We start from the raw sequence: 23691 nt of genomic DNA on the forward strand, positions 1-23691 counted from the left end.
CAAGTAGCTGCAATTATAGGCATGTGCCACCATGCCTGGCTAATTTTGTATTCTTAGTAGAGATGGGGTTTCACCATGTTGGTCAAGCCAGTCTCGAACTCTTGACCTCAAGTGATCCGCCCACCTTGCCTTGGCCTCCCAAGGTGCTGGGATTACAGGTGTGGGCCACTGTGCCCAGCCATTCATTTTAATTGAGTACAGATTTGCTTGAGTGTATGGAGGCAAATTAGTGGCTAGAGAAGAAATTATGGCCAGGCATGGTGGCTCACACCTGTAATTCTAGCCCTGGGAGGCTAAGGCAGGAGGATGACTTGAGCCTAGGAGTTTGAGACCACCCTGGGCAACATAGTGAGACTTTGTCTCTATTTTTTTAAAAAGAGAGAAGAAATTAAAATATTGGGATATTAATTTTAGAATTTCTCATTTAAGTTACCAAAAATGAAGATTCCATTTTTTTTAGTTCCTTGGGTTTTGTGACCAAATATTACTTAAGATACTCATAACCTACTTTTTTTCCATCCAGTTTTTTTAGAAGGGAAATATTTTATAGCCCTTTTTTTGAATACCATAGAACATTCTAGGCAGGATGAAAGCAGCTCTGTGACCTCTGTATCTGCCCTCTTCTGTACTGGCATGGCCCAGATGGGTTTGCAGGGCTATTTTGAGCCCAGGCTTCAAGGAAGGAACAATGTAGGTGTTCTTAGAGAGCATAGGCTCCCTAGTTCTCTTGCTGTTTCTCAAGAATTGACTATAGATCTGGTTCTGTTTCAGCATCAGTTCCTGGGTCTGATTGCCTGCGGATCTGATGACAATAGGGACAGAAGGGCTCATGTTGGATTATTGGTGTTCTCTGTGTTTAGGTAATTTAGGTAAGGCTAATACTGATCATTGAGAACATCTTGTAGAAGGTATCAAGTAATCCTTCACCATTCCTACTCAACGTAGTACTGGGAGCCGTAGCCAGAGCAATCAGGCAAGAGAAAGAAATAAAAAGCATCCAAATAGGAGAAGAAAAAGTCAAACTATCTCTCTTCACCAATGATATGATTCTATAACTAGAAAACCCTAAAGGCTCTGCTAAAAGGCTTCTAGAACTGATAGACAACTTAAGTAAAGTTTCAGGATACAAAATCAGTAACATTTATTTTATTTTATTTATTTTATTTTCGAGATGGAGTTTTGCTTCATCACCCAGGCTGGAGTTCAGTGTCTTGATCTCAGCTCACTGCAACCTCTGCCGCCTCAGTTCAAGTGATTCTCCTACCTCAGCCTCCTGAGTAGCTGGGACTACAGGTGTATACCACCATGCCTGGCTTATTTTTGTATTTTTGTAGAGACAGGGTTTCATCATGTTGGCCAATGTGGTCTTGAACTCCTGACTTCAAGTGATCCACCTGCCTCAGCCTCCCAAAGTGCTGGGATTACAGGTGTGAGCCACTATGTCTGGCCAAAATCAGTGGCATTTCTATACACCAATAACACTCTACCTGAGAGACTAAATTATGAACACAATCCCATTTACAATGACCACACACACAAAAAGAAATATCTAGGAATACATCTAACCAAAGAGGTGAAAGATCTCTATAAGGAGAACTACAAAACACTGCTGAAAGAAATCAGAGGTGACACAGATAAGTGGATTAGAAGAATCAATATCGTTTAAAGGGCCACAACTTCCAAAGCATTTTACATATTTTGTTTTATTTCTATCAAATTACCAATGTTATTTTTCAAAGAAATAGAGAAAACTATCCTAAAATTCACATGGAACCAGAAAAGAGCTCGAATAGCCAAAGCAATCCTAAGCAAAATTAACAAACCTGGGCTGGGCACAGTGGCTCATGCCTGTAATCCCAGCACTTTGGTAGACTGAGGTGGGCGGATCACTTAAGTTCAGGAGTTCAGGCCAGCCTGGTCAACATGGTGAAACCTCATCTCTACTAAAAATACAAAAGTTAGTCAGGTGTGGTGGTACATGCCTATAGTCCCAGCTATTCAGGAGGCTGAGACAGGCTTGAACCTGGGAGGCCAAGTTGCAGTGAGCCAAGATCGCGCCACTACACTCCAGCCTAGACAACAGAGTGGGACTCTGTCTTAAAATAAATAAATTAAACTACATTACATTAAAAAGTAAAAGAACAAAGCTACAAAGTGGAGTGTCACATTACCTGACTTCAAGCTATACTACAAGGCTACGCTAACCAAAACAGCATGGTACTGATATAAAAACAGACACATAGACCAATGGAACAGGCTAGAGAACCCAGAAGCAAAGTTCCACACCTACAACCATGTGATCTTTGACAATCTCAACAAAAATAAGCCACAAAGAAAAGACTCCCTATTCAATAAATGGTACTGGTTTAACTGGCTAGCCATATGCAGAAGAATGAAACTAGATCCCTGTCTATCACCATGTATAAAAATTAACTCAAGATGGAATAAAGATGTAAATGTAAGACCTTGAACTATAACAATCGTAGAAGAAAGGCTAGTAAATAACCCTTCTTGATATTGGCCTTGGCAAAGAATTTATGACTAAGTTCTCAAAGCAATTCAACATAAACAAAAATTGATAATTGGTACCTAATTAAACTAAAGAGCTTCTGCATAGCAAGAGAAACTGTCAAGGGAACAAACAGATAACCTATAGAATGGGAGGAAATATTCACAAACTATGAATCCGACAAAGGTCTAATATCCAGAATCTATAGGGAACTTAAATCAACAAGCAAAAACAAATAACCCTGTTAAAAAGTGGGCAAAGGACATGAACAGATACTTCTCAAAAAAAGGCACAGAGTGGCCAACAAACATATGAAGAAAAGCTGATCATCACTAATCAGAGAAATGCAAATCAAAACCACAATGAGATATTATCTCATCCAGTCAGGATGGTTTTTGTTAAAAAGCAGAAAAACAACAGATGTTGGGCTGGGCGTGGTGGCTCATGCTTGTAATCCCAGCACTTTGGGAGGCCAAGGCTGGTGGATCACAAGGTCAGGAGATCAAGACCATCCAGGCCAACACGGTGAAACCCTGTCTCCACTAAAAATACAAAAAAATTAGCTGGGTGTGGCAGCACATGCCTGTAGTCCCAGCTACTTGGGAGGCTGAGGCAGGAGAATTGCTTGAACCCAGGAGGCAGAGATTGCAGTGAGCCAAAATTGCACCACTGCACTCCATACAGCCTGGGCAACAGTGCGGGACTCCGTCTTAAAAAACAAAAACAAAAATAACAGATGTTGGCAAGATTGTGGAGAAAAGGGGACACATATATTGTTGGTGGGACTGTAACTGTGTCCAGCCACTGTGGAAAGCAGTTTGGAGATTTCTCCAAGAACTGCAGCAATCCCCTTACTGGGTATATACCTAAATGAAAATAAATCATTCTACCAAAAGGACACATGCACCTGTATGTTCATCACAGCACCATTCACAATAGCAAAACCATGGAATCAACCCAGGTGCCCATCAACAGAGGAGTGGATAAAAAAAAATTGGTATACATATATATACCATACTATGCAGCCATAAAAAAATAAAATCATGCCGGGCGCGGTGGCTCAAGCCTGTAATCCCAGCACTTTGGGAGGCCGAGGCGGGTGGATCACGAGGTCAAGAGATCGAGACCATCCTGGTCAACATGGTGAAACCCCGTCTCTACTAAAAATACAAAAAAGTAGCTGGGCATGGTGGCGTGTGCCTGTAATCCCAGCTACTCAGGAGGCTGAGGCAGGAGAATTGCCTGAACCCAGGAGGCGGAGGTTGCGGTGAGCCGAGATTGTGCCATTGCACTCCAGCCTGGGCAACAAGGGCGAAACTCCGTCTAAAAAAAAAAAAAAGAAAAAAAAAAAAATCATGTCCCATGTCCTTTGCTGCAGCATGGATGCAGCTGGAGCCCATTATCCTCAGCAAACTACTGCAGAACCAGAAAACCAAATACTATATGTTCTTACCTATAATTGGGAGCTAAACATTGGGTGCACATTGGGACATAAAGAATAGAACAGTAGAAACTGGGGACTACTAGAGTGTGTGGGGGGGGAAAGGCTGCAAACTACCCGTTGGGTACTATGCTCACTATCTGGTTGATGGGTTCAGTCATATCCCAGACCTCAGCATCACACAATATACCTCTGTAACAAACCTGCATGTGTACCACCTCCTTCTAAAACAAAAGGTGAAAAAGAAAAAACAAACAAAAATCATCCTTTTCCAAGTCTTATATATTTAAAGGCTACAAAGCTAAAAAAAAAAAAAAAGAAAGAAAACAAAATGTTACCCATTTCCTTACATTGACTTTCACCAGACTTATCGCACTGCTTTCCGCCTACATTCCTCTTTTATTTCTAGGGCAAAATTTAGAGTTTCACAATACCTCTGATCTGGTTTCCATGTGGAGTGGGCTTGGGGATCTGGCCCATTAAAGTCAGCTATTTTGAGGGAACACTGCCATTTAGGACATCATTATCGTTTACCTGGAGAAGTGTTAACAGTCTGTGTGAGTTAGTCCTGTGGCACTCATTTTTGTCCCTCTCTCATCTGCTTTCTATGCTGCAGTCAGAATGATCTTTCTAAGAGTACATATACTCATGCCACTCCTCCGTATCTGAGGACCCTTAGGATAAAATCCAGAGTCCTTCCTGTGGCCTACCATGCCCTGTGTAACGCACCCTCTGATTGACCCCCCCTGCTGCCTCACCTTTCCGTCTCTCCTCTTGCATTCTGGGCTCTGGGTATGCTGAACTTCTTTCAGTTCCTCCACCACAGTGCTGTGCCACAGAAATATAATAAAAGTCACATAGGTAACTTAAGAGTTTCTTTTTTTTTTTTTGAGACAGAGTTTCGCTCTTGTTACCCAGGCTGGAGTGCACCCGGCCCCGGTAACTTAAGAGTTTCTAATAGCATGCCAGGCGCAATGGCTCACACCTGTAATCCCAGCACTTTAGGAGGCCAAGGCGGGTGGATCACTTGAGGTCAGGAGTTCAAGACCAGCCTGGCCAACGTGGTGAAACCCTGTCTCTACTAAAAATACAAACATTAGCTGGGTGTGGTGGTGGGTGCCTGTAATCCCAGCTACTTGGGAGGCTGAGGCAGGAGAATTGCTTGAACCCAGGAGGTAGAGATTGCAGTGAGCCAAGATTGTGCCATTGCACCCCAGCCTGGGCAGCAGAGTGAGACTCTGTCTCAAAAAACAGAAAGAGTTGCCAGGTACAGTGGCTCATGCCTGTAATCCTAGCACTTTGGGAGGCCGAGGTGGGCAGATCACGAGGTCAAGAGATCAAGACCATTCTGGCCCACATGGTGAAACCCCATCTCTACTAAACATACAAAAATTAGGTGGGCATGGTGGCATGTGCCTGTAGTCCCAGCTACGTGGGAGGCTGAGGCAGGAGAATTGCTTGAACCCGAGAGGCGAAGGTTGCAGTGAGTGGAGATCGCGCCACTGCACTCCAGTCTGGTGACAGAGTGAGACTCCATTTCAAAAAACAAAATGAATAAATAAAAATAAAAAGAGTTTCTTTTTTTTTGAGACGGAGTTTCACTCTTGTTACCCAGGCTGGAGTGCAATGGCGCGATCTCGGCTCACTGCAGCCTCTGCCTCCTGGGTTCAGGCAATTCTCCTGCCTCAACCTCCTGAGTAGCTGGGATTACAGGCACGCGCCACCATGCCCAGCTAATGTTTTGTATGTTTAGTAGAGACGGGGTTTCACCATGTTGACCAGGATGGTCTCGATCTCTTGACCTTGTGATCCACCCGCCTCGGCCTCCCAAAGTGCTGGGATTACAGGCTTGAGCCACCGTGCCCAGCACATAAAAAGAGTTTCTAATAGCCACATTATAAAAAAAGAAACAGATGAGGTTAATTTTAATAATATTTTATTTAACTCTATCTCCATTTCACCATGAAATCAATATAAAAAGTTGTCGAGATATTTTGCATTTTGGGGGCACGTGTATATGCTAAGTACTACACTTAGAGCACATTTCATTTCAGACTAAGGACTTTTTAAGTGCTTGATAGCTACAGGTGGCTGATGATTCCCACATTGGATGGCACAGCTCTAATATATCATGCTCTCTCCCACTTAAAGACATTCACACCTGTTATTCCTTCTTTCTGGAATACTCTTTGTCTTTCTCTTATCTAATATACCACTCTTCATCAATCAAGTCTCAGTTTAGAACCCACTTCCTCTAGGAATCCTTCTCTGAGCCGTCTAGATAAGATGTCTCTACTCTGACTTCCCAAAGAATCCTGTACATATCAAAACACGTGATCTTACTTTATTGTCATTGCTCTTACATATTCTGTCTCCCTGGTTGCACAGAGCTTTGTGAGGACTGAGACCCTGACTGCCTTGCTTACCTGTATCACTAGCAATACGTATTAAATGCATAAGTCCTTAGCTTTTGCCCCCCTCTTAGGATCTCTTGGTCTGTTTTGTCCTTCAGATATTGTGGACGGAAACCTGAAGTCTATCATGAGGCTGGTCCTTGCCTTGGCAGCTCATTTCAAACCTGGCTCTAGTAGGACAGTGAACCAAGGACGGGACTCCAGAGGCCCTCTGCAAAGTCACCAGCCACACTGTGCTACTGCTGTTGCCCAGGGAGCAGCTGCTGCTCTGGCCGATGTGTGTCATGACATGTCCCGATCAGGACGGGATGTCTTTAGATACAGACAGAGGTAAGGGTAGAAATACGGGGATGGAATCTGATATTTCTTCTGTTAGATGATACAGAGCGGTAGATAGAAATGTCACCTATAAGAAATAAATAAAATAAGGCCGGGCGCGGTGGCTCAAGCCTGTAATCCCAGCACTTTGGGAGGCTGAGGCGGGCAGATCACAAGGTCAAGAGATCGAGACCATCCTGGTCAACATGGTGAAACCCCGTCTCTACTAAAAATACAAAAAAAATAGCTGGGCATGGTGGCGCGTGCCTGTAGTCCCAGCTACAAGGGAGGCTGAGGCAGGAGAATTGCCTGAACCCAGGAGGCGGAGGTTGCGGTGAGCCGAGATCGCGCCATTGCACTCCAGCCTGGGTAACAAGAGCGAAACTCCGTCTCAAAAAAAAAAAAAAAAAAAAAAAAAAAAAGAAAGAAATAAAATAAAAGGAAAAAAAAAAAAAAGCTTTAGCATCTATGTCCTAATATAAATTAAATTAAAAAGAAAAAAAAAGAAATATCACCCAAACAGCCACACATTGCAGAAAAGAACATGGAGTGGAGGTAGGGAGGCCACTCTCAAAAGAGAAAAGCCTTTTCTTTGAGATGTTTATTTTTATTTTGCATTTAGCAGAAAGTAAAGGAATCTTATGTGTTAAGTTTTTGCTCTGGTGCCCAAAATTTAAATATGTGCCTTTGGCAGAGCGTGTTTTCTTCACTGGGAGGTACGTGGGAGCAATGTTCCAGTTCATCTAGGGGAAGCTCTACCCTGGAATGTACTCAGAGGTCAGGCTGTCCTAGGGAGTCATGGCAGAAAAAAATGCTTTGTGGGTTTTGTGTCTGCTAAGAGAGAGCAGGACCCTGAGGTGTTGCAGAGATTGGTGAATTACTTGTTTTTGCGTCTGCCTTTCCAGCTAGGTACCAAGTGTCTTTGAGGCAGGGTTTTGTCTTAGTCATCTTACATATACTGCTCTCAGAGTGGCAGTTTATCTGTACTTGCTGTTGATCTGATCTGAAGGGCTGATACTCTCCGTTTGCTGATGTCCTCTGACTTTAGGAACAGCAGCATGGATGAGGAAATTGAGAATCCATACTGGAGCGTGCGTGCCCTGGTGCAGCAGTATGAAGGGCAACAAAGGTCTCCATCTGAATCCAGCTGCTCCAGGTAACTGTGGCCTCTGAAAGCTGAATTCTTGGGGATTCTTGGAGTTCTCGACTTCAAGTAACAATACAAGCAAAAAGGCACCTAAGCCCTTTTTCTCTCCCCAGTTTATGTCTGGCTTTAAAGAGATACCCCTTGGCAGTGCTTTGTGGGTTTGTGCCAGTAGGAGGGGAGGAAAGTAGGGTGGGGTGGTGGTTTATTTTCCACAAATGGAATCTGTGCAGTTCCAGTGCCAGTGCTTAGCTGTGACCACGTGGGGGATGACTGGAAACTGTCAGGGCCCAGTCCAGTGGTTCTGACATTTGCATATCAGGTACCAGCGTTTATGATAGCCAGTTCCATTGTGCTGTCCTTGAGCCTAAGTGTAACTCTTAAGTTATGGCCTGAAAAACCCGTTTAAAGCTCATAGAAGAGAAGAAATTGAGCAGAATTGTCTTAGAGCATTACAGTGTTTCCAAATGTACAGGAAGTGTGGCTGATTAGTATGCATTTGAGTGAGCTACTGATGTTTGGGACTCTAGCTGAAAGCTGTCTGTATCCCTTAGAGCCAAGTACAGAGACCAAAACCGGATACAGTGCCCTAATGAAAACTTTATCAGTGGCACAAAAAGATTACTTTCCTGGCTCATGTAAATCATTCTCCTGTAAACACTCCCCAGATCATGTTTTACTAATTTCATTTTGTTGCTGAATCATAATTTATGCTCTGATGACCTTTTATTTCCTATCCCAACCCTGTGTAATCTGATCTATTTAGGGCTAATTATTCCTTATCTTGTATGTATTTTGTGTTTTTCTTTTCTTCCTCATTTTTTTCCTCATAAAATTCCATCCTATTTTGATGTACCACTTCCTAATTTATTGAGGTCATATGGCACTCTTTCTAGTATTTTAATATACTGATAACTTTGCTAACTTTTTACCTTTTACATTTAATAGGTGTGCTTTTTTATTTATAAAATTCACGTAACATAAAATTAATCATTAAACATTATAAAGTGTACAATTCAGTGGCATTTAGTATCTTCATAATGTGGTGCGACCATCACCTCTATCCACGCAGGAGACATCTTCATCACCCCCAAAAGGAAGCCCTGTGCCCATTAAGCAGCAGGTGTGCTTTTAATGAGAATCTAAATCATTTCTTCCTTGCTTGCTGCTTAGGTTATCACTTGGAGCAGGATTACAGGATGTGTTGTTGTGTAATGAGATCTATTTCTTCCTGCACCTCTGCAGGCCTTTCATTCTTCTAAGCCTGATAGTGCCTGCTAGAGTTGAGGGGTAGGAGGAAGAGTGGATTTCTTCCTGAGAGCACCTGCTTTCTCCTCCAAGGCAAGAGGACTGAGGGGAGGGCTATGAGACTGCTTGAATGAGGGATCCACTGGCTATCAGGCTGCAATGAGCTAATAGTGACAGTTTTCTAGGAGAGGGGTCAGAGAAGAATGGTTTGCTTTACCTTGTTTTTTTACTACTCGATTTTGCCATTTTCTTCTAATGCTGACCCCTCGTTCAGCTCTTTGGCATGCTCAGTTAGTAGCTGCCTTACCCTCAGTGGGCCCCCAGGGAAGGAGAGAGCTTCCTTCCTGTACATTCTTAGTTCTTGCCTCCACCCCGGGAGCCCATTTCATGGCTCTTTGACCCATGAAGAGCCCAGGAGTCCCCAGATGTGGCTTGTTCAGGACAGGAGTGGCTCAGAAAGAAGGACAGTCCCTGGGTGTCTCATCCCCTGCCCCTGCTCCTCGGGAGACGCCCTGGGGAAGTCCTGCCAGCCTGTTGCTCCGAAAACCACATACCAGCCTCTTCACTGTAGCCAAGCTGAATGATCCTGAGTTGTTTAAAAAGAACACACGAAACGCCAGAAGGGAAGGTGGGAGGCGATGGGTGCTCGGCGGGTTTCCTGGGGAGCACCGGAGTCTCCATCCTGAGGAGCTGCCAGAGCCCCTTGCGGGCCTGACCTATCCGACCCCGCCTCCACGAAGGGAAGGCTCAGAGTGGAGAAGGCAACGTTTTAGGTGCCGGGCTCCCCAGTACCCAGACCACCAGAGCCCTCCTCGGGATTCTGCCTATCCGCGGCCCTTTCCCTCCCTATCCTGGGGCTCCCAGTCTCCCCGTCTCCCCTCTCAGCATCCCCCAACCCCTCGTCGACGCCCCCACCCCCACCTCCACCCCGCCCAGCCCCGCCCCCGGCCCGCACCCCTTACCTCCGCCCAGAGCGATCGGTTGGCCAGCCCAGCGGAGCTGGCTTGGGTCGGAGCCCGGCCGCCTCGCGGCTGGTGACAGCCCCGGGAGGGAGCAGAGGGAGGGGCGGGGAGGGATCGCCGCTGGGGACTCGAGGCGCAGCCTGCGCCGCCGGGAGCCTCCCTCCCAGTGGGAAATGGGTTGAGATGCCTCCGCCTGGGGGGATGCCGGGCACCGTGCGTCCGCGGAGGCCAAGATGCGGCGGCCAGGGGCCGGCAGCCTGCGAGGGGTGGCAGCTTCCGCCGGGGCCGGGCTGCAGCAGAGTCTGAGCGCCCGGGACGGCGCGCTTCAGAGCCGGGAGCATCCTCGTCGCTGGGGCCGAGACGCCGCCGCTGCCGTTCCCACTTTCTCCCGCGAGCCGGGCGAGTAGCTCCGCTAGCTGGCCTTCCCGTGGAGGCGTTTTCCAGCCCCAGCGCGGGGAGACATGCCTGAATTTGGGAACGATGTGACTCTCAGCCTCCCACTTCACCCGGGGACACAGGCTTGCTGAAACCCAAGACAGGAGGGGGACCATGGGAGGGACACAAGTCAAATGGTGAGCTGAAGCCACTCTGGCTTTGAAAGTGGGGGTCTGGGTGGGAGCAGGGGCAGGGCTGAAGGATGCTTTTGGCCGGAGACAGGTGGTGAGGGGGTGGTGGGAGCACTATGTTGGGAGACAGGCTGCTGACCAGGAGTTATCACTATAAAATACGGTGGGCTTAGGAAGTGGAGCCAGCATGGGGGAAGGAGGAGTAGCCCTTGGCCCTGCCAGGGTCTCTGTTGGGGGAGGGCACTTCCTGAGAATACAGGACTCTTCCTTATTGCCTATTATCCGTTAAAAAAATTAATTTGACTGGGATTTGGCAATATCTTTGCTGCGGGATTCCTTGTCTGATAAATTAAGATAGAAGATCTATTAGACCTGTGGGAATTAAGAAATGTATCAGCCCAGACCTGATCAGTCGTTCTCTGACCTCAGAGAGGATTATGATGATAAGCAGAGGATTATTTGTTTATAAAATAGGACTTTTAAGCTAATCAGGGAGGAGCCTGTCATGTACATAATTAATTAGCATTAAAATATTTTTCTCTGACCTGGGACAGAGGATTTAACGCATCTTCCTCGTCCATGAGGTACTTCTTAGGGAGGCAGCAGGGTGCCTGCTCTAACATGTGTCTCGGGAGTTTCCTGCCTGAGGTCCTTTATATCTCCACTCGGCCATCGAGTTTCTTGGTCTCACCTCTCTGTGGCCTCACTTTGGCAGCCTCAATTCAAGAAAGAGAAATGTTGTTTTCCTTTGGCTGCTCTGCCACTCCCCCAGCGGGGTTGGATATCCAGACATCCGCCTCCTTCTGCCCTTATATGGGAGACAGCTCTCTTAGGAGGGAGAAGGAGCTGAGCATGCGCCTGTGCTTTTAGGAAAGCAGTTTTCTAGCACCCTGGGTTCACACTGCACCCTCCTCCCCGACTCCATCTCACATATGCCAACTGTGGTTCAGCAAAGGCAGACAGTGGAACATGTCATCCATAGCACCTTGTCAGATGAGAAAGTGTTGTTTTCTTGTTTCTCAGAGATGAGCAGCTCTTGCAGGCCTCTTTCTACGCTTGGATTCCCATTTCTGTAAGAAGGTAAATGCTGAGGCCTGAGCAGTCCCAAGTCTATTCTCCTTGTGAATGACATAGTACCCTTGGATGAGAGCTTTTCAAGCAGCTAATTCATGTTGCCCTGGAAGTCAAGATTGCCTAAGTGGTGAAGGATGAATGAGAAAGTTCTAGAAAGCAGTTGCTATTTCAGAATATCACTTCTTGCCATTACCCACCCCTCCTGCCTGTTTGGGTTATAAATCTATAGATATGGTTAAGCAACTTTGTTTAATTTGCAATTTCAATTTAAAAGCTTTACAATGTTTTCTGTGGTTGTAAGAAGGAAGAGAATGTATTTCCAGTTGAGGTCATTCCCACCAAAGCCCTTAAAATACAGGCAATCAGCAGGATGAGACACTAGTCCTCAGGCTGCCTCACTGCTTTTGAAGTGCCTGGCTACCTCCACCGTGCCTGGCTCTTGTTTTTTACTGGATTCTAGGAAGACGAAATGTTAACTCCTGATCGTGGTTGTGAGGATTCGCCTGGGAGACTTCAGGGGCACATTAAGTGGGTCAGTGAATCCTAGCCACTTTCACTGTTGTCTGGGTGATGGATTTGGAAAGAATTCCCGAGAGGGGGCTGGGCCTGGAGACCCCTCAGCCCCTGAGATTGTTTCAGTGCTGATGTTCTCAAGGTGCAGTGCAAAGAGAAATGGCTCGAGACTCCTTTTCCCTGTCAGATGGGAGCACCAGCCTCACATTCCCATCTTGTAGATTTGCTGTTGTTTTGGAGATTTAAAATTCCACTTCCCTGAAAATCTGCATCGTTCCCTCCGAGGCTAGTAGTTATATCCGAACTTAAGGGCCAGGTATGGTGGCCCACGCCTATAATCCCAGTACTTTGGGAGGCCGAGGAGAGAGGATTGCTTGAGCCCAGGAGTTTGAGACCAGCCTGGGCAACATGGGGAGATCCTGTCTCTACAAAATAATCAAAAAATTACCTGGGCATCATATGCAGCTGTAGTCCTAGCTGCTCCGGAGGCTGAGGCAGGAGATTTGCTCAAGTCCATGAGCTTGAGGCTGCAGTGAGCTGTGATGGAGCCACTGCACTCCAACCTGGGAAACAGAGTGAGACCATGTCTCAAAAAAATAAAACAAAACAAAACCTTAAGAATCATTGAGAAGATTCTGAGGACAATTTGAAAGTATTGTGTCAGAAATATAAATAACTCTTTGATAGGAAAAAATCAAGTAAACCCTTACTCCATTATCCCTAGCAGTCTTTCCCCTTTTGACCTATTGCCTTCCCCTTGTCATGCTCTAGCTCAATTATTGATCTATAACAGTTCCTCTGCCTAGCCTGCCAGTGTACCACCTCCAGTAACTTTTCCCCTTGAACTACCCCCACCCTGTACTCTCCTTTGTGATTAGTTCAGAGCTGATCTGCCATGATAACTTGGCTGGTATTGCCTATATCTGTGAGAGATCCGTGTATTGGAAATAAAATTTCCTTCTAGCTCCAAAAGTTACTAGAAACAGACTGGCATCGGGCTTTGAATGTGGGCCCAGGGATGGTGATGGCGGAGGTGGTAGGAGGTAAAACAAAACAAAACCTCGAGTTCTTTGAATGCCAGATTACCCATCATTTAGGTAAACCTCTTCTCAAAGAATTAGGCTTAAAGGCATCCTTGTTGTGGAAAAGACTTTATAGGACTGGGTCATTCCTTTGTTTAGTATTAATTTCATTCATTCAAAAAGTTAATCATTAAATAAATATTTTATTTTCTGTGGGCCAAGTATTGTGTTAGCCATGGAGGAGTAAGATGAATAAGAACATGTCCCTGGTCTCAGAAACAAATTATGAAAGCTGCTTTCTGAACAATTCTTCATAATACTTGTTTTTCCTCCTTTTTCTTCAATCACAGCCTGACTTCACCCAGTCCAATCCACAGTGCAAAGAGCGAGTCCATTATAACCCAGTCAGAAGAGAAGGCAGATTTTGTGATTATTCCCTCTGAAGGAATAGAGAACAGAACAGGTACTGTCTCTCTGCCTGCCTGGGTTGGTTCAAGGAATAGCCAGCTTGAAGAATTTAGAGATCCCAACCACCTATAAGCCCCCTGGCCTTCCCCATCTCCATGGTCTGTGCATGCAGGGTCAGTGCTAGAGGGCACTAATGACTGAGCCAATTAATGTGGTTATCCTCTTGTAGAATGTCATTTCTGATGTCCTAGCTGTCAAAAATCTTGCGGCAGCATAGACAGGTCCTTTCTCAGCTGGCTACCTATGAATTAGGAAATGATTTTAGGGCAGTCAAAAGCCTTACTCAAGTACACACTTTTATTTTTCCTATATTATACAAATAATTGCAGTACATACATAACTTAAGTTGGGACCAGAAATACATTGTATGAGCTGAGGTGTCTGTGAGGACATAGAGAGTAGAGAGCAGGACTGTATTAGGCTTGGTATGAAGCTACAGAAAGGACCATTATTTAGACTTTTATACTGTTTCAGTTGCTCTTTTTTCTTACATAGAGAGAGAAACATGTAAGAAGCAAGGTGCAGGACTTAGAATTTTATTTACCCACAAGAGTTGTACTGAAATAGAGGCCCTCAGAAGAAAAACTGGAATTGAATTCTTCCGCATTCCGCTCCCCGTCTAACCCTGGCATTAGTACCAAAGAGTCAGTCATGTTATTGAATCAAAATTCCAGGGGCTTTGGAGAGAGAGAGGGAGAGCATTTAATGAGTGCCTCTGTGGGCCAGGCACCAGCACATGTCCTGCACATAAGTTGCCTTATTTAATCTTCACAGCAGACCAGAGGGGTTATTATACTTGTCTCATGAATGAAGAAACTCACTGAAAGAGTTTATGCCTTCCTGAATTCTGGAATGCATTTTAAATGGCTGTACATACAATTAGATAGTACAAAATAGACAAGGAAACCAGAGCACAGAAACCTTAAAGGTAGGAAAATAAAAGTGATATTAAACAGTGTGTGCAGCTGCGTTTTTGTTTGTTTCCTGTGTGACTCACACAGTATTCTATATGAAAGTAGTCCAGTTATAACTGAGTTGTCAAAGGAACATTGAGTTGAGGTCTCCCCTGTAAAGCTTCAGAGTAACCAGTAAGATTTTGTTTTCACTGCATCTGACAGCTCCTCTCTTTGTACCTGGGAAAATCAGGCTCTGGGAATGCCAGTTCTAAGAATTAAAGGTAAAATCTGTGTGGCCCATACTGTACCAGTGGTAAGAGCGAATCTTACTACTTCCTGTTTTAAAAGAGGATCGATTGTTCTAGCACCAAGAGGGCCTGGGACCTGAGTTCACAGCCAATTTATGCTTCACAACCCCACCTGGTGGAGAGTCCAGTCTGTGCTATGAAAACAGGTTCAGAATGCAGGTGACCTGAACCTGTGAACGCTTTCTGCCGAAAATCAGTTTTCTTCAATATGAACTGTACTCCCTCTTTTCATTTTGTAGAGGAGACAGATTCTCCATTATCTCGTGACTGGCGGCCAGGGAGCCCTGGAACCTATCTGGAGACCTCATGGGAAGAACAGCTGTTGGAACAACAAGAATACTTGGAAAAAGAAATGGAGGAAGCAAAGAAAATGATATCAGGACTACAGGTAGCTCTTTCCCTTGTACTTTGCCCTTGTTATACCAATTGATTATTAAGTCACTAGCATCTATTGAAAATAAACTAATTTTAGTTTTGCAGGAGGTCAGAACTGAATGAGGAGTTTAGATATAGGGAGTAGTATAGAAAGAGTAGAAAATTCTTTATACTTGAGTACTTTAAATGAACTTTGTGGGCTATTGTTCATAGCACAGCACTTAGGATTTCGGCAAGCCCAGGAGCCATTACTGACCCCTAGCAAGCCCTTATTCTTGACTCTCTGCTACACAGGTGGGCTTTTACCCCATATGTGGCTATAGACCTGCAATTGCAGCTTTCACCAAAGAATGGCACTGAATAGTCAGGGATTTTTTCCTAGGAATTCTCTAGCAGGAAGAGTGTAAGAGCCAATAATGCTGCCAGGTTTCCATTTGAGTTTAGCTAAGGGATTTAGCTCACTCCTAATACATGTGCAAATGGATACCAAGGTGTAAGGGTCAGGTAGAAGAGGTTCTTCCTTAAGCAACAACGCCCTTCAGTTTTTCCTGTACCTGTAGTGCCAGCTCGGCAAATCTACCCCAGAGACTGACTGACCCACTTGACAGTTCCCACCCTCAGTGACCCCCTGGATTCCTGTCTTTGTGTGTCTGTCTCTGTTTGGGGGAGCCCTTGTAGTGTGCTGATGACCCTGAAATTGCCTAGGAATATTCCTTTCTGTTTGTGCTGGGAACTGCAGTGCTTCAGAATTGTCAAATATTTATGGACACGTAAACAAAGCCCACATTATGTGTGTGGCTCTGGCAGCCGGCAGGCGGTGGAGGGCGTGCTCCCAGCCAGCCTGCAACAGGGTAGGGACACAAAGGGTTCCTAAAGAAAAAAAGAGATTGGTGCTGCGGTAAAGCAGTTTGCATAATGTATGCCCCAGGAACGGAGAAGTGTGGGAGGAATGTTTCCTGCATAAACATTCCCAAAGAAAGTTGTTGGTTTTCCTTCATTTGCTCTGCATTTTTAAAATGGCTGGCTTATAGGCCTTTTAGATCTCTTTTCTGCCACTCCATTAACGAATACCTTCATGGAATGTTTTTGTGTGTGTTTTGTTTGCATGGGAAGTATGCCATGAAGAATTTAGGGATTATACCCAACCAGGTTGTTCCCAGGATAATTTGCATTCTATGAACATAGATATTCATCAGTTTCACTCTCAGTTTGTTTGCATTTCTTAGTCCGGGAGAAATTCGATGGCAGATTAGACAGAAAAAGAGAAAACTGACAGGCAGAAAGTCAGCATCTTAATATTCCCTGCAAACAGAAGAGTTTTAATTCTCATCCACATGATCACAATGAGAATTCAGTTCCATTGTAGAATACAAAAGGGCTCACAGCATCCACTGGGCTTCTTAACTCTTTCACTGATTAACAAGTTGCATGCTAAGCCACATCCAACGTTTCTGACTTCTTAGTATTCCCTAGTTAGAACCCTTTGAACAGCTTGCAGTTATACTTGATATTTCCATAATGTTGAAATGCCCTGACCTCCCTGGGGTCCTGTAGCTTCTTATATATGTCTGTACCTGTTGCCATGACTCTGTGAGATAGCCAAATTCATTTGACTTACTCAGATTTTATTATTAGTGTTTGGTAGATCAACTGTTGTCTGGATTTTATTTTATTGATTGATTGGTTGAGATGGGAGTCTCGCTCTGTTACCCAGGTCGGAGTGCAGTGGCATGATCATGGCTCAATGCAGCCTTGGTCTCCTGGACTCAAGTGATCCTCCCACCTCAGCCTCTTGAGTAGCTGGGACCACATGCATGTGCCATCATGCCCAACTAATTTAAATTTTTTTTAATAAAGACAGAGTCCCACTATGTTGCCCAGGCTGGTCTCAAAGTCCTAGGCTCAAGGGATCCTCTTGCCTCGGCCTCCCAAAATTCTAGGATTATAGGTGTGAGCCACCTTGCCCAGCTGAATTTGTGTTATATTTACTGAAATAGGAAACAGCTTCTGTAACTTCTCTCTTTTGAATCAAGAAAGAATTGATTCAGATATAAAATGGGGTCATATTTTTCCGTTTTTCACTCATCTGATGGATACCTGCAGGGACAGATCCAAGTTTTGTGAGTCCTAAAATATATAATTTGTGTCTGTGCAGGGGGACTTCTTAAAGAATAAGATTATAAAATTGTGACTATAATAATTAGGTATAGGCCGGGTATGGTGGCTCACACCTGTAATCCCAGCACTTTGGGAGGCCAAGGCGGGTGGATTGCTTGAGATCACGAGTTTGAGACCAGCATGGGCAATATGGCAAAACCCTGTCTCTACTAAAAATACAAAAATTAGCCAGGTACAATGGCACATGCCTCTAATCCTAGCTACTTGGGATACTGAGACATGAGAATTGCTTGAACCCTGGATTACAGTGAGCCAAAATCATATCACTGCACTCCAGCCTGGGTGACAAAGTGAGACTCTGTCTCCAATAATAATAACAATTAGGGGCCGGGGGTAGTGGCTCACGCCTGTAATTCAAGCACTTTGGAGGTCAAGGTGGGCGGATCACGTGAGGTCGGCAGTTCAAGACCAGCCTGACCAACAAGGTGAAACCCCGTCGTAATAAAAAAAAAAAAAAAAAAAAAAAAAACAATTAGGTAGAGAACCACGGGAGAGGCAATGCATGCGGAGGGCATAAAGCTGTAGATTTCTTAGCTTCATGGTCAATCTGCCTCCCCATTTCACCTACTTATATTCTAATGAAAACAGCCTGGTATCAGGAGCTAAAATGAATGGGGACATCACTCTACAAATGTTTTCCTTCTTGTTCTATACAGGTTGCTTTAGGGAATAAAAATGCAGGATTATTAAACAAAAATCAAACCAGAAAGCTTTAAATATATTCCAAGTAGTTCAATATAATACTCATTTCTAAGCTGTGGTGAGTCTACACTGCTTTTAGATCGTTTTTTTCTGTCTGGTAAAATTGAATTTGAGCAGCTCCAGTTTGAAATGTGTTGTGTCTCTTTTGAAAGAAAGGTTTGTTTTTGGATTTTCTTCTGGAGCCAAGGTATCTTGAAGCGGAGCAGTAGGGTGTCCAGAGAGTTGAAAGAGCCAGAGTATGCACTTGACGAAAGGAATTAGTCCCAGGGTGAGCAATGGGAAGTATCCAAGGAGCAAACATTACCAACAAAATTTCTTGAGGAAGCTGAGTTGTGATTTGAATTTGGGGTGAGCTTACCAAGCTCAGCTCAGGACTAAGTTATCTGATGGAGAGTTAGGTTTCTTTCTGCCTTTATGGTTATACAGGCCTTACTCCTCAACGGATCCTTACCCGAAGATGAACAGGAGAGACCCTTGGCCCTCTGTGAACCAGGTGTCAATCCTGAGGAACAACTGGTGAGCTCCATCTTTTGTGACTGGACACTAAATTTGTATGTATTTGACTTATATTTAGCATTTGACACTGCTGTTCATGTGTTCTTGAAATGCTATCTTCCTTGTTCAGTTCTCCTGGTTTTCATCCTACATTTTTGACCATTGTTTCCTTCTTCATTCACTTAATAAACAAATATTTATTGAGTGCTGACTATATGCCAGGCACTATTTCAACATGCTGGAGATATGGTAATAACAAAACAGACCTAAGATCCTACCCTTATGGAATTTACATTCAAGTTCTCTTTGAAGTTTCTCTTTTTCTGCCTGTGCTTTTAATGGTGGTGGTCCTCAGCATTCCAGTCTGGGTCCTCATGTGTCTTAAACATTCACCTGGGCAGTAGTATCTGCCTCCATTTCTTCACTCACTTCCCACTTGCTTCTCATGTATTTATTTCCAGCTCAGCTCTCACTATGGGTTTCTAGATTTATGTATGCAATATGCAACTGCCTACTTATTATCTCCACTTGTAAGTCCCAAAAGCATCTCAATTTCAGTGAGTCCTAAATTAAAGCTTTTTCCATCATCTGCCCAACCACCAAAGCTACTTGTCCTTTTGCATATCTATTTTGGATACCAAAATGTGCCAAACAGAAATCTGGATATTATCCTTGAATCCTTTCTTACCCTTCCCTCTATATCCAATCAGTCACCAAGTTTTATCAGTTTACATTTCTGATTTCTTCATCCAGTTTTCTCCATTTTCACAGCCATTTAAAAATCAAGCCTCCATCCGGTATTCTGAGTGGATCCCCTGGGGTCAGGAGTTCAAGACCAGCCTGGCCAACATGGTAAAATCCCATCTCTACTAAAAATACAAAAATTAGCCGGGCATGGTAGCTGACACATGTAGTCCCAGCTACTTGGGAGGCTGAGGCAGGATAATTGCTTCAACCTGGGAGGCAGAGGTTGCAGTGAGCCAAGATTGCACCACTGCACTGCAGCATGGGTGACAGTGTGAGACTGTCTCAGACAAACAAACAAAAAGCCTCTATCCGGTATTCTAGCAGCCTTATAACGGATTTTCCTGATTCCTCTCCTGTCTTCTTCTAATTCATTTTTTGTAAAACAGCAAGAGTAATTTGCCTTAAAGACAAAGTTCATTTTGTTACCCTTCTGCATAAAACTTTTCATTGATTTCCCATTGCCCTCACTGGCCTTTCATGATCTGGCCCTAATATTTCTTGCCAACCTCATCTCTTGCCATTTCTTCTTCCCTTTGCCACAGCCCTGCACCCAACCCCCGCAGACTTACTCTTTTTTTTTTTTTTTTTTTGAGACAGAGTCTTGCTCTGTCGCCCAGTGGCACAGTCTTGGCTTACTGCAACCTCTGTCTCCCAGGTTCAAGTGATTCTTCTGCCTCAGCCTCCTGAGTAGCTGGGATTACAGGTGTGCACCACCACTTCTGGCTAATTTTTGTATTTTTAGTAGAGATGGGATTTCACCATGTTGGCCAAGCTGGTCTCAAACACCTGACCTCAAGTGACTGCCTTGTGCTGGCCTCCCAAAGTGCTGGGATTATAGGTTTGAGGAACCATGCCCAGCCCACCCATACTTATTCTAAGCTTTATCCATATAGGTCTACTTGCAATTTGATGCATATGTTTCCATCAGAGAGCAGAAACTGCTTCCTGTTCTTTGTATCCACAGTACAGAGCTGGCATCTAGTAGTGCTCAATAAATATTTGTTAAATGAGTGGCCTCTGAACTTCACAGCATAGGTGCTTAGCCATCTCTTTTTGCCTTATTTCAGATTATAATCCAAAGTCGTCTGGATCAGAGTATGGAGGAGAATCAGGACTTAAAGGTATGTCAAGACATGTACATTTTACCCTTTAAAAATATTATGGGAATATTAAACAGCTTCAAGAGGGAAAAGGATTTCAGAATTGGAATCTTTCCTGTATTGGTATTATGTCTTTACTTGAAAGAGAAAGATACATCCCAAAAATGTCAGGAAGGTGATAATTTTTGAATCCTGGTGGTAGGAAATAGAATTTGTTTCATTATTGGTTGTACCATTCTATATGTTTAAAATATTTCATGTTTTTTTCTTTAATTAAAGAAAAAATGTATCTAATACCAGTACAGTCTTTTTTTATGAATACTTGTCAGAATTCTTTTAGGTCAGTGATTCCTAGCTTTTCTTTGGGTCATAAGTATAAGACTAAGGCCATTAACCCTCTCCCTACAAGTATGCATGTGTATATATATATACTCATACTCATAGACATGAATTTGTTTTTTTTTTTGAGACAGAGTCTCACTCTGTCACCCAGGCTGGAGTGCAATGGCATAGTCTCAGCTCACTGCAACCTTTGCCTCCCAGGTTCAAGCGATTTTCCTGCCTCAGCCTCCCAAGTAGCTGGGACAACAGGTGCCCGCCACCACTCTTGGCTAATTTTTGTATTTTTAGTAGAGATGGGGTTTCACTATGTTGGCCAGGCTTGTCTTGAACTCCTGACCTCCTTGGCCTGCCAAAGTGCTGGGATTGCAGGCATGAGCCACCACGCCTGGCCAACATGAATTTTTAATAGAGCGACTTTTATTTATTTGTTTGTTTTTTGAGACAGAGTCTCACTCTGTCAATCAGACTGAGTACACAGTGGCATAATCATGGCTAACTGCAGCTTCGACCTCCCAGCCTCAAGTGATCTTCCCACCCCAGCCTTCCAAGTAGCTGGGGCTTCAGGAACACACCACTATGCCTAGCTAATTTTTGTATTTTTTGTCTAGATTGCTCTCACCTTGTTGCCTAGGCTGGTCTTGAACTCCTGGACTCAAGTGATTCTTGCATCTTGGCCTCCCAAAATGCTGGAATTATAGGCATGAACCACTGTGCCCAGCCTAATAGAGCAACTTTTGAGCCCATCTGTGGAATTCAAGTTACAAATCCACATTTTAGATATGTTAATTGCAAACTCTTGATGTGATACAATAGGAAGAGATGAGATTGGGATCTGGATTATGGTTGTTCCCCTTCTAAAATCGATTTCCTAGTGGCAATCATATACATATATTTTATCTATTGCAAATGAATGTTAATTACTCAGTATTTCATTGTTAGGCTAAATGTGTTTTTGTTTGCCCCACTCTTGAAGAACCAGAAACACTCCAACCCTTTGCTGAACATTAAGAATAGAGATAATTATTTAATGACATTGGGGGTAGGCATATTTAATCATATATTCAGTGAGAGGGATTTAGATTATTATAATTAGGTTTTCCTGTTGGTGAAGATTGCTAAATATAGAAATAAGAACCTATGGGAATTATGGGGCATCATCTTTCTTGGCAACTCTTCTCTACCTGAGCAGTTAAGCCTGGGTGCCAACAGAGAAGAACGGAATGGTTCTCTTCTTGTTTCTGTGGATCAGCCATTATACTGCTCACTGGACCAGAACTGTTCTGCCTTAGTAGAGGGTTAATTTTTCATGGAATGATCAACTGAGTTTTGTCCTCTTGCCGACAATATGAGGTAATGCATTCTGAAGCAACCCAGATGTCACCATCTGATCTAACTATATTTGGTTTGCAGAAGGAGCTGCTGAAATGTAAACAAGAAGCCAGAAACTTACAAGGGATAAAGGTAAAAAAGGAAGACATTTAATTCTTTAAATAAAGTCTCTGCAACATAAAGTAGTCTATTGGTGAGTGGTGAGAGTTGGAGTTTTCTGTGGACCTTTAATAGCTCTGTGCTGTTGGTAAAGAAAGGGCTTTGTGGGAGGGAAGTGAGACATGTCGAGGAATATACCTTTGTTTTGCTGAGGCTTATTTCTAGTAGTTATGACTCATGGTGCTGCCATTTCCATTTGTGCCACCTTGATTGTCTCTATATGTAAAGGAATCCTCTTCAATGTGAAAGAATGTCTTTTAGAAAATTATAATTTACTTAACACTGAAATTTCCTTCGACATGATCAGTAAAAAAAAAGAAAAGAAAAATTATAATTTACTTTGTTTTTGAATACTTAACTAACATTCAAATCATTTAAAGGTATAAAAAAATAAACTGGCCGGGCGTAGTGGCTCACGCCTGTAATCCAAGCACTTTGGAGGCCAAGGCGGGCGGATCACTTGAGGTTGGGAGTTCAAGACCAGCCTGGCCAACATGGTGAAACCTCGTCTTTTAAAAAAAATTAATTAAAAAAAAAAACAACTATGCATGAAGAGTTTGCTTGCCTGCCCTGTTCCCTCAGTTACCTAGTTCTCTTTCCTAACGGCATCTTTTTTTTTTTTTTAGAGATGGAGTTTCACTCTGTCTCCCAGGCTGGAGTGCAGTGGCGTGATCTTGGCTTACTGCAACCTCCACCTCCCAGGTTCAAGCGATTCTCCTGCCTCAGCCTCCTGAGTAGCTGGGATTATAGGTGCCTGCCATTATACCTGGCTGATTTTTGTATTTTGAGTAGAGATGGGGTTTCACCATGTTAGCCAGGCTGGTCTTGAACTCCTGACCTCAGGTGATCCACCAAAGTGCTGGGATTACAGATGTGAGCTGCCACACCCAGCCTCCTAGAGGCATCTTAACAGTTATGAGCACATCAGTGTGTATATCATTTTCCTCCATGGTTTTACTCAAATGGCAGTATACTATAAATATAACTTGACACCTTGCTTTTTTTTTCACTTAGTAATATGTCTTCGAGCTCATTCCATGTCAGTAGTACATAAAGACTTTCCTAGGTCTTTTTTATGGCTGCATAGTATTTCACTGTATACATACATATATGCTGAATGATTTATTATATATGATAATTTCCAATCTTTTGCTAATATCTAAAAGCATTGACTCTATGTCATTTCACCCAAATGGGAGTATATTTGTGGAATAATAACTAGAGGTAGAAGAGGATGTTTTTAAGTTGCTGTTTTTCCTGTCTTCCTTATGTAGCCATTCATGGGCTAGACTCGAGTTATCACTCAGCAACATTTTCCAAAGTATATTCTGTAGGCTTTGGAAACACTTCTGAAAACAAATGTGTTCCATGGTCAGATAAG

General features: G+C 43.7%; 2 protein-coding genes across 6 annotated transcripts in view; one reads left to right on the forward strand and one right to left on the reverse strand.

The window, feature by feature from the left end:
* Positions 1-10587, reverse strand: part of LOC141584829 (uncharacterized) — a 43237-nt gene extending 32650 nt beyond the window's left edge. The window contains exons 1-2 of one of the 2 annotated variants that reach the window (XM_074400577.1): positions 10037-10587; positions 4709-4778 (exon numbers count right to left, since the gene is read on the reverse strand). In XM_074400577.1, the coding sequence (XP_074256678.1) occupies positions 4709-4778; positions 10037-10587 (621 nt within the window). Of the gene's footprint in view, positions 1-3872; positions 4779-10036 lie in introns of those variants that run through there. The other variant, XM_074400576.1, reaches the window with a different exon arrangement.
* The window catches only part of DIXDC1 (DIX domain containing 1), a 97612-nt gene that overhangs the window by 49732 nt on the left and 24189 nt on the right, over positions 1-23691 (forward strand). For 2 of the 4 annotated variants that reach the window (XM_010334571.3, XM_003923714.4), the window contains 7 exons: positions 6463-6694; positions 7731-7838; positions 13562-13674; positions 15123-15271; positions 18565-18654; positions 20448-20501; positions 22233-22283. In XM_010334571.3, the coding sequence (XP_010332873.1) occupies positions 6463-6694; positions 7731-7838; positions 13562-13674; positions 15123-15271; positions 18565-18654; positions 20448-20501; positions 22233-22283 (797 nt within the window). Of the gene's footprint in view, positions 1-6462; positions 6695-7730; positions 7843-10524; positions 10609-13561; positions 13675-15122; positions 15272-18564; positions 18655-20447; positions 20502-22232; positions 22284-23691 lie in introns of those variants that run through there. The other 2 variants (XM_010334572.3, XM_074400574.1) reach the window with 2 other exon arrangements.

Source organism: Saimiri boliviensis, chromosome 6 (assembly GCF_048565385.1).
Source record: "Saimiri boliviensis isolate mSaiBol1 chromosome 6, mSaiBol1.pri, whole genome shotgun sequence".
In the NCBI taxonomy this organism is placed as follows: domain Eukaryota; kingdom Metazoa; phylum Chordata; class Mammalia; order Primates; family Cebidae; genus Saimiri; species Saimiri boliviensis.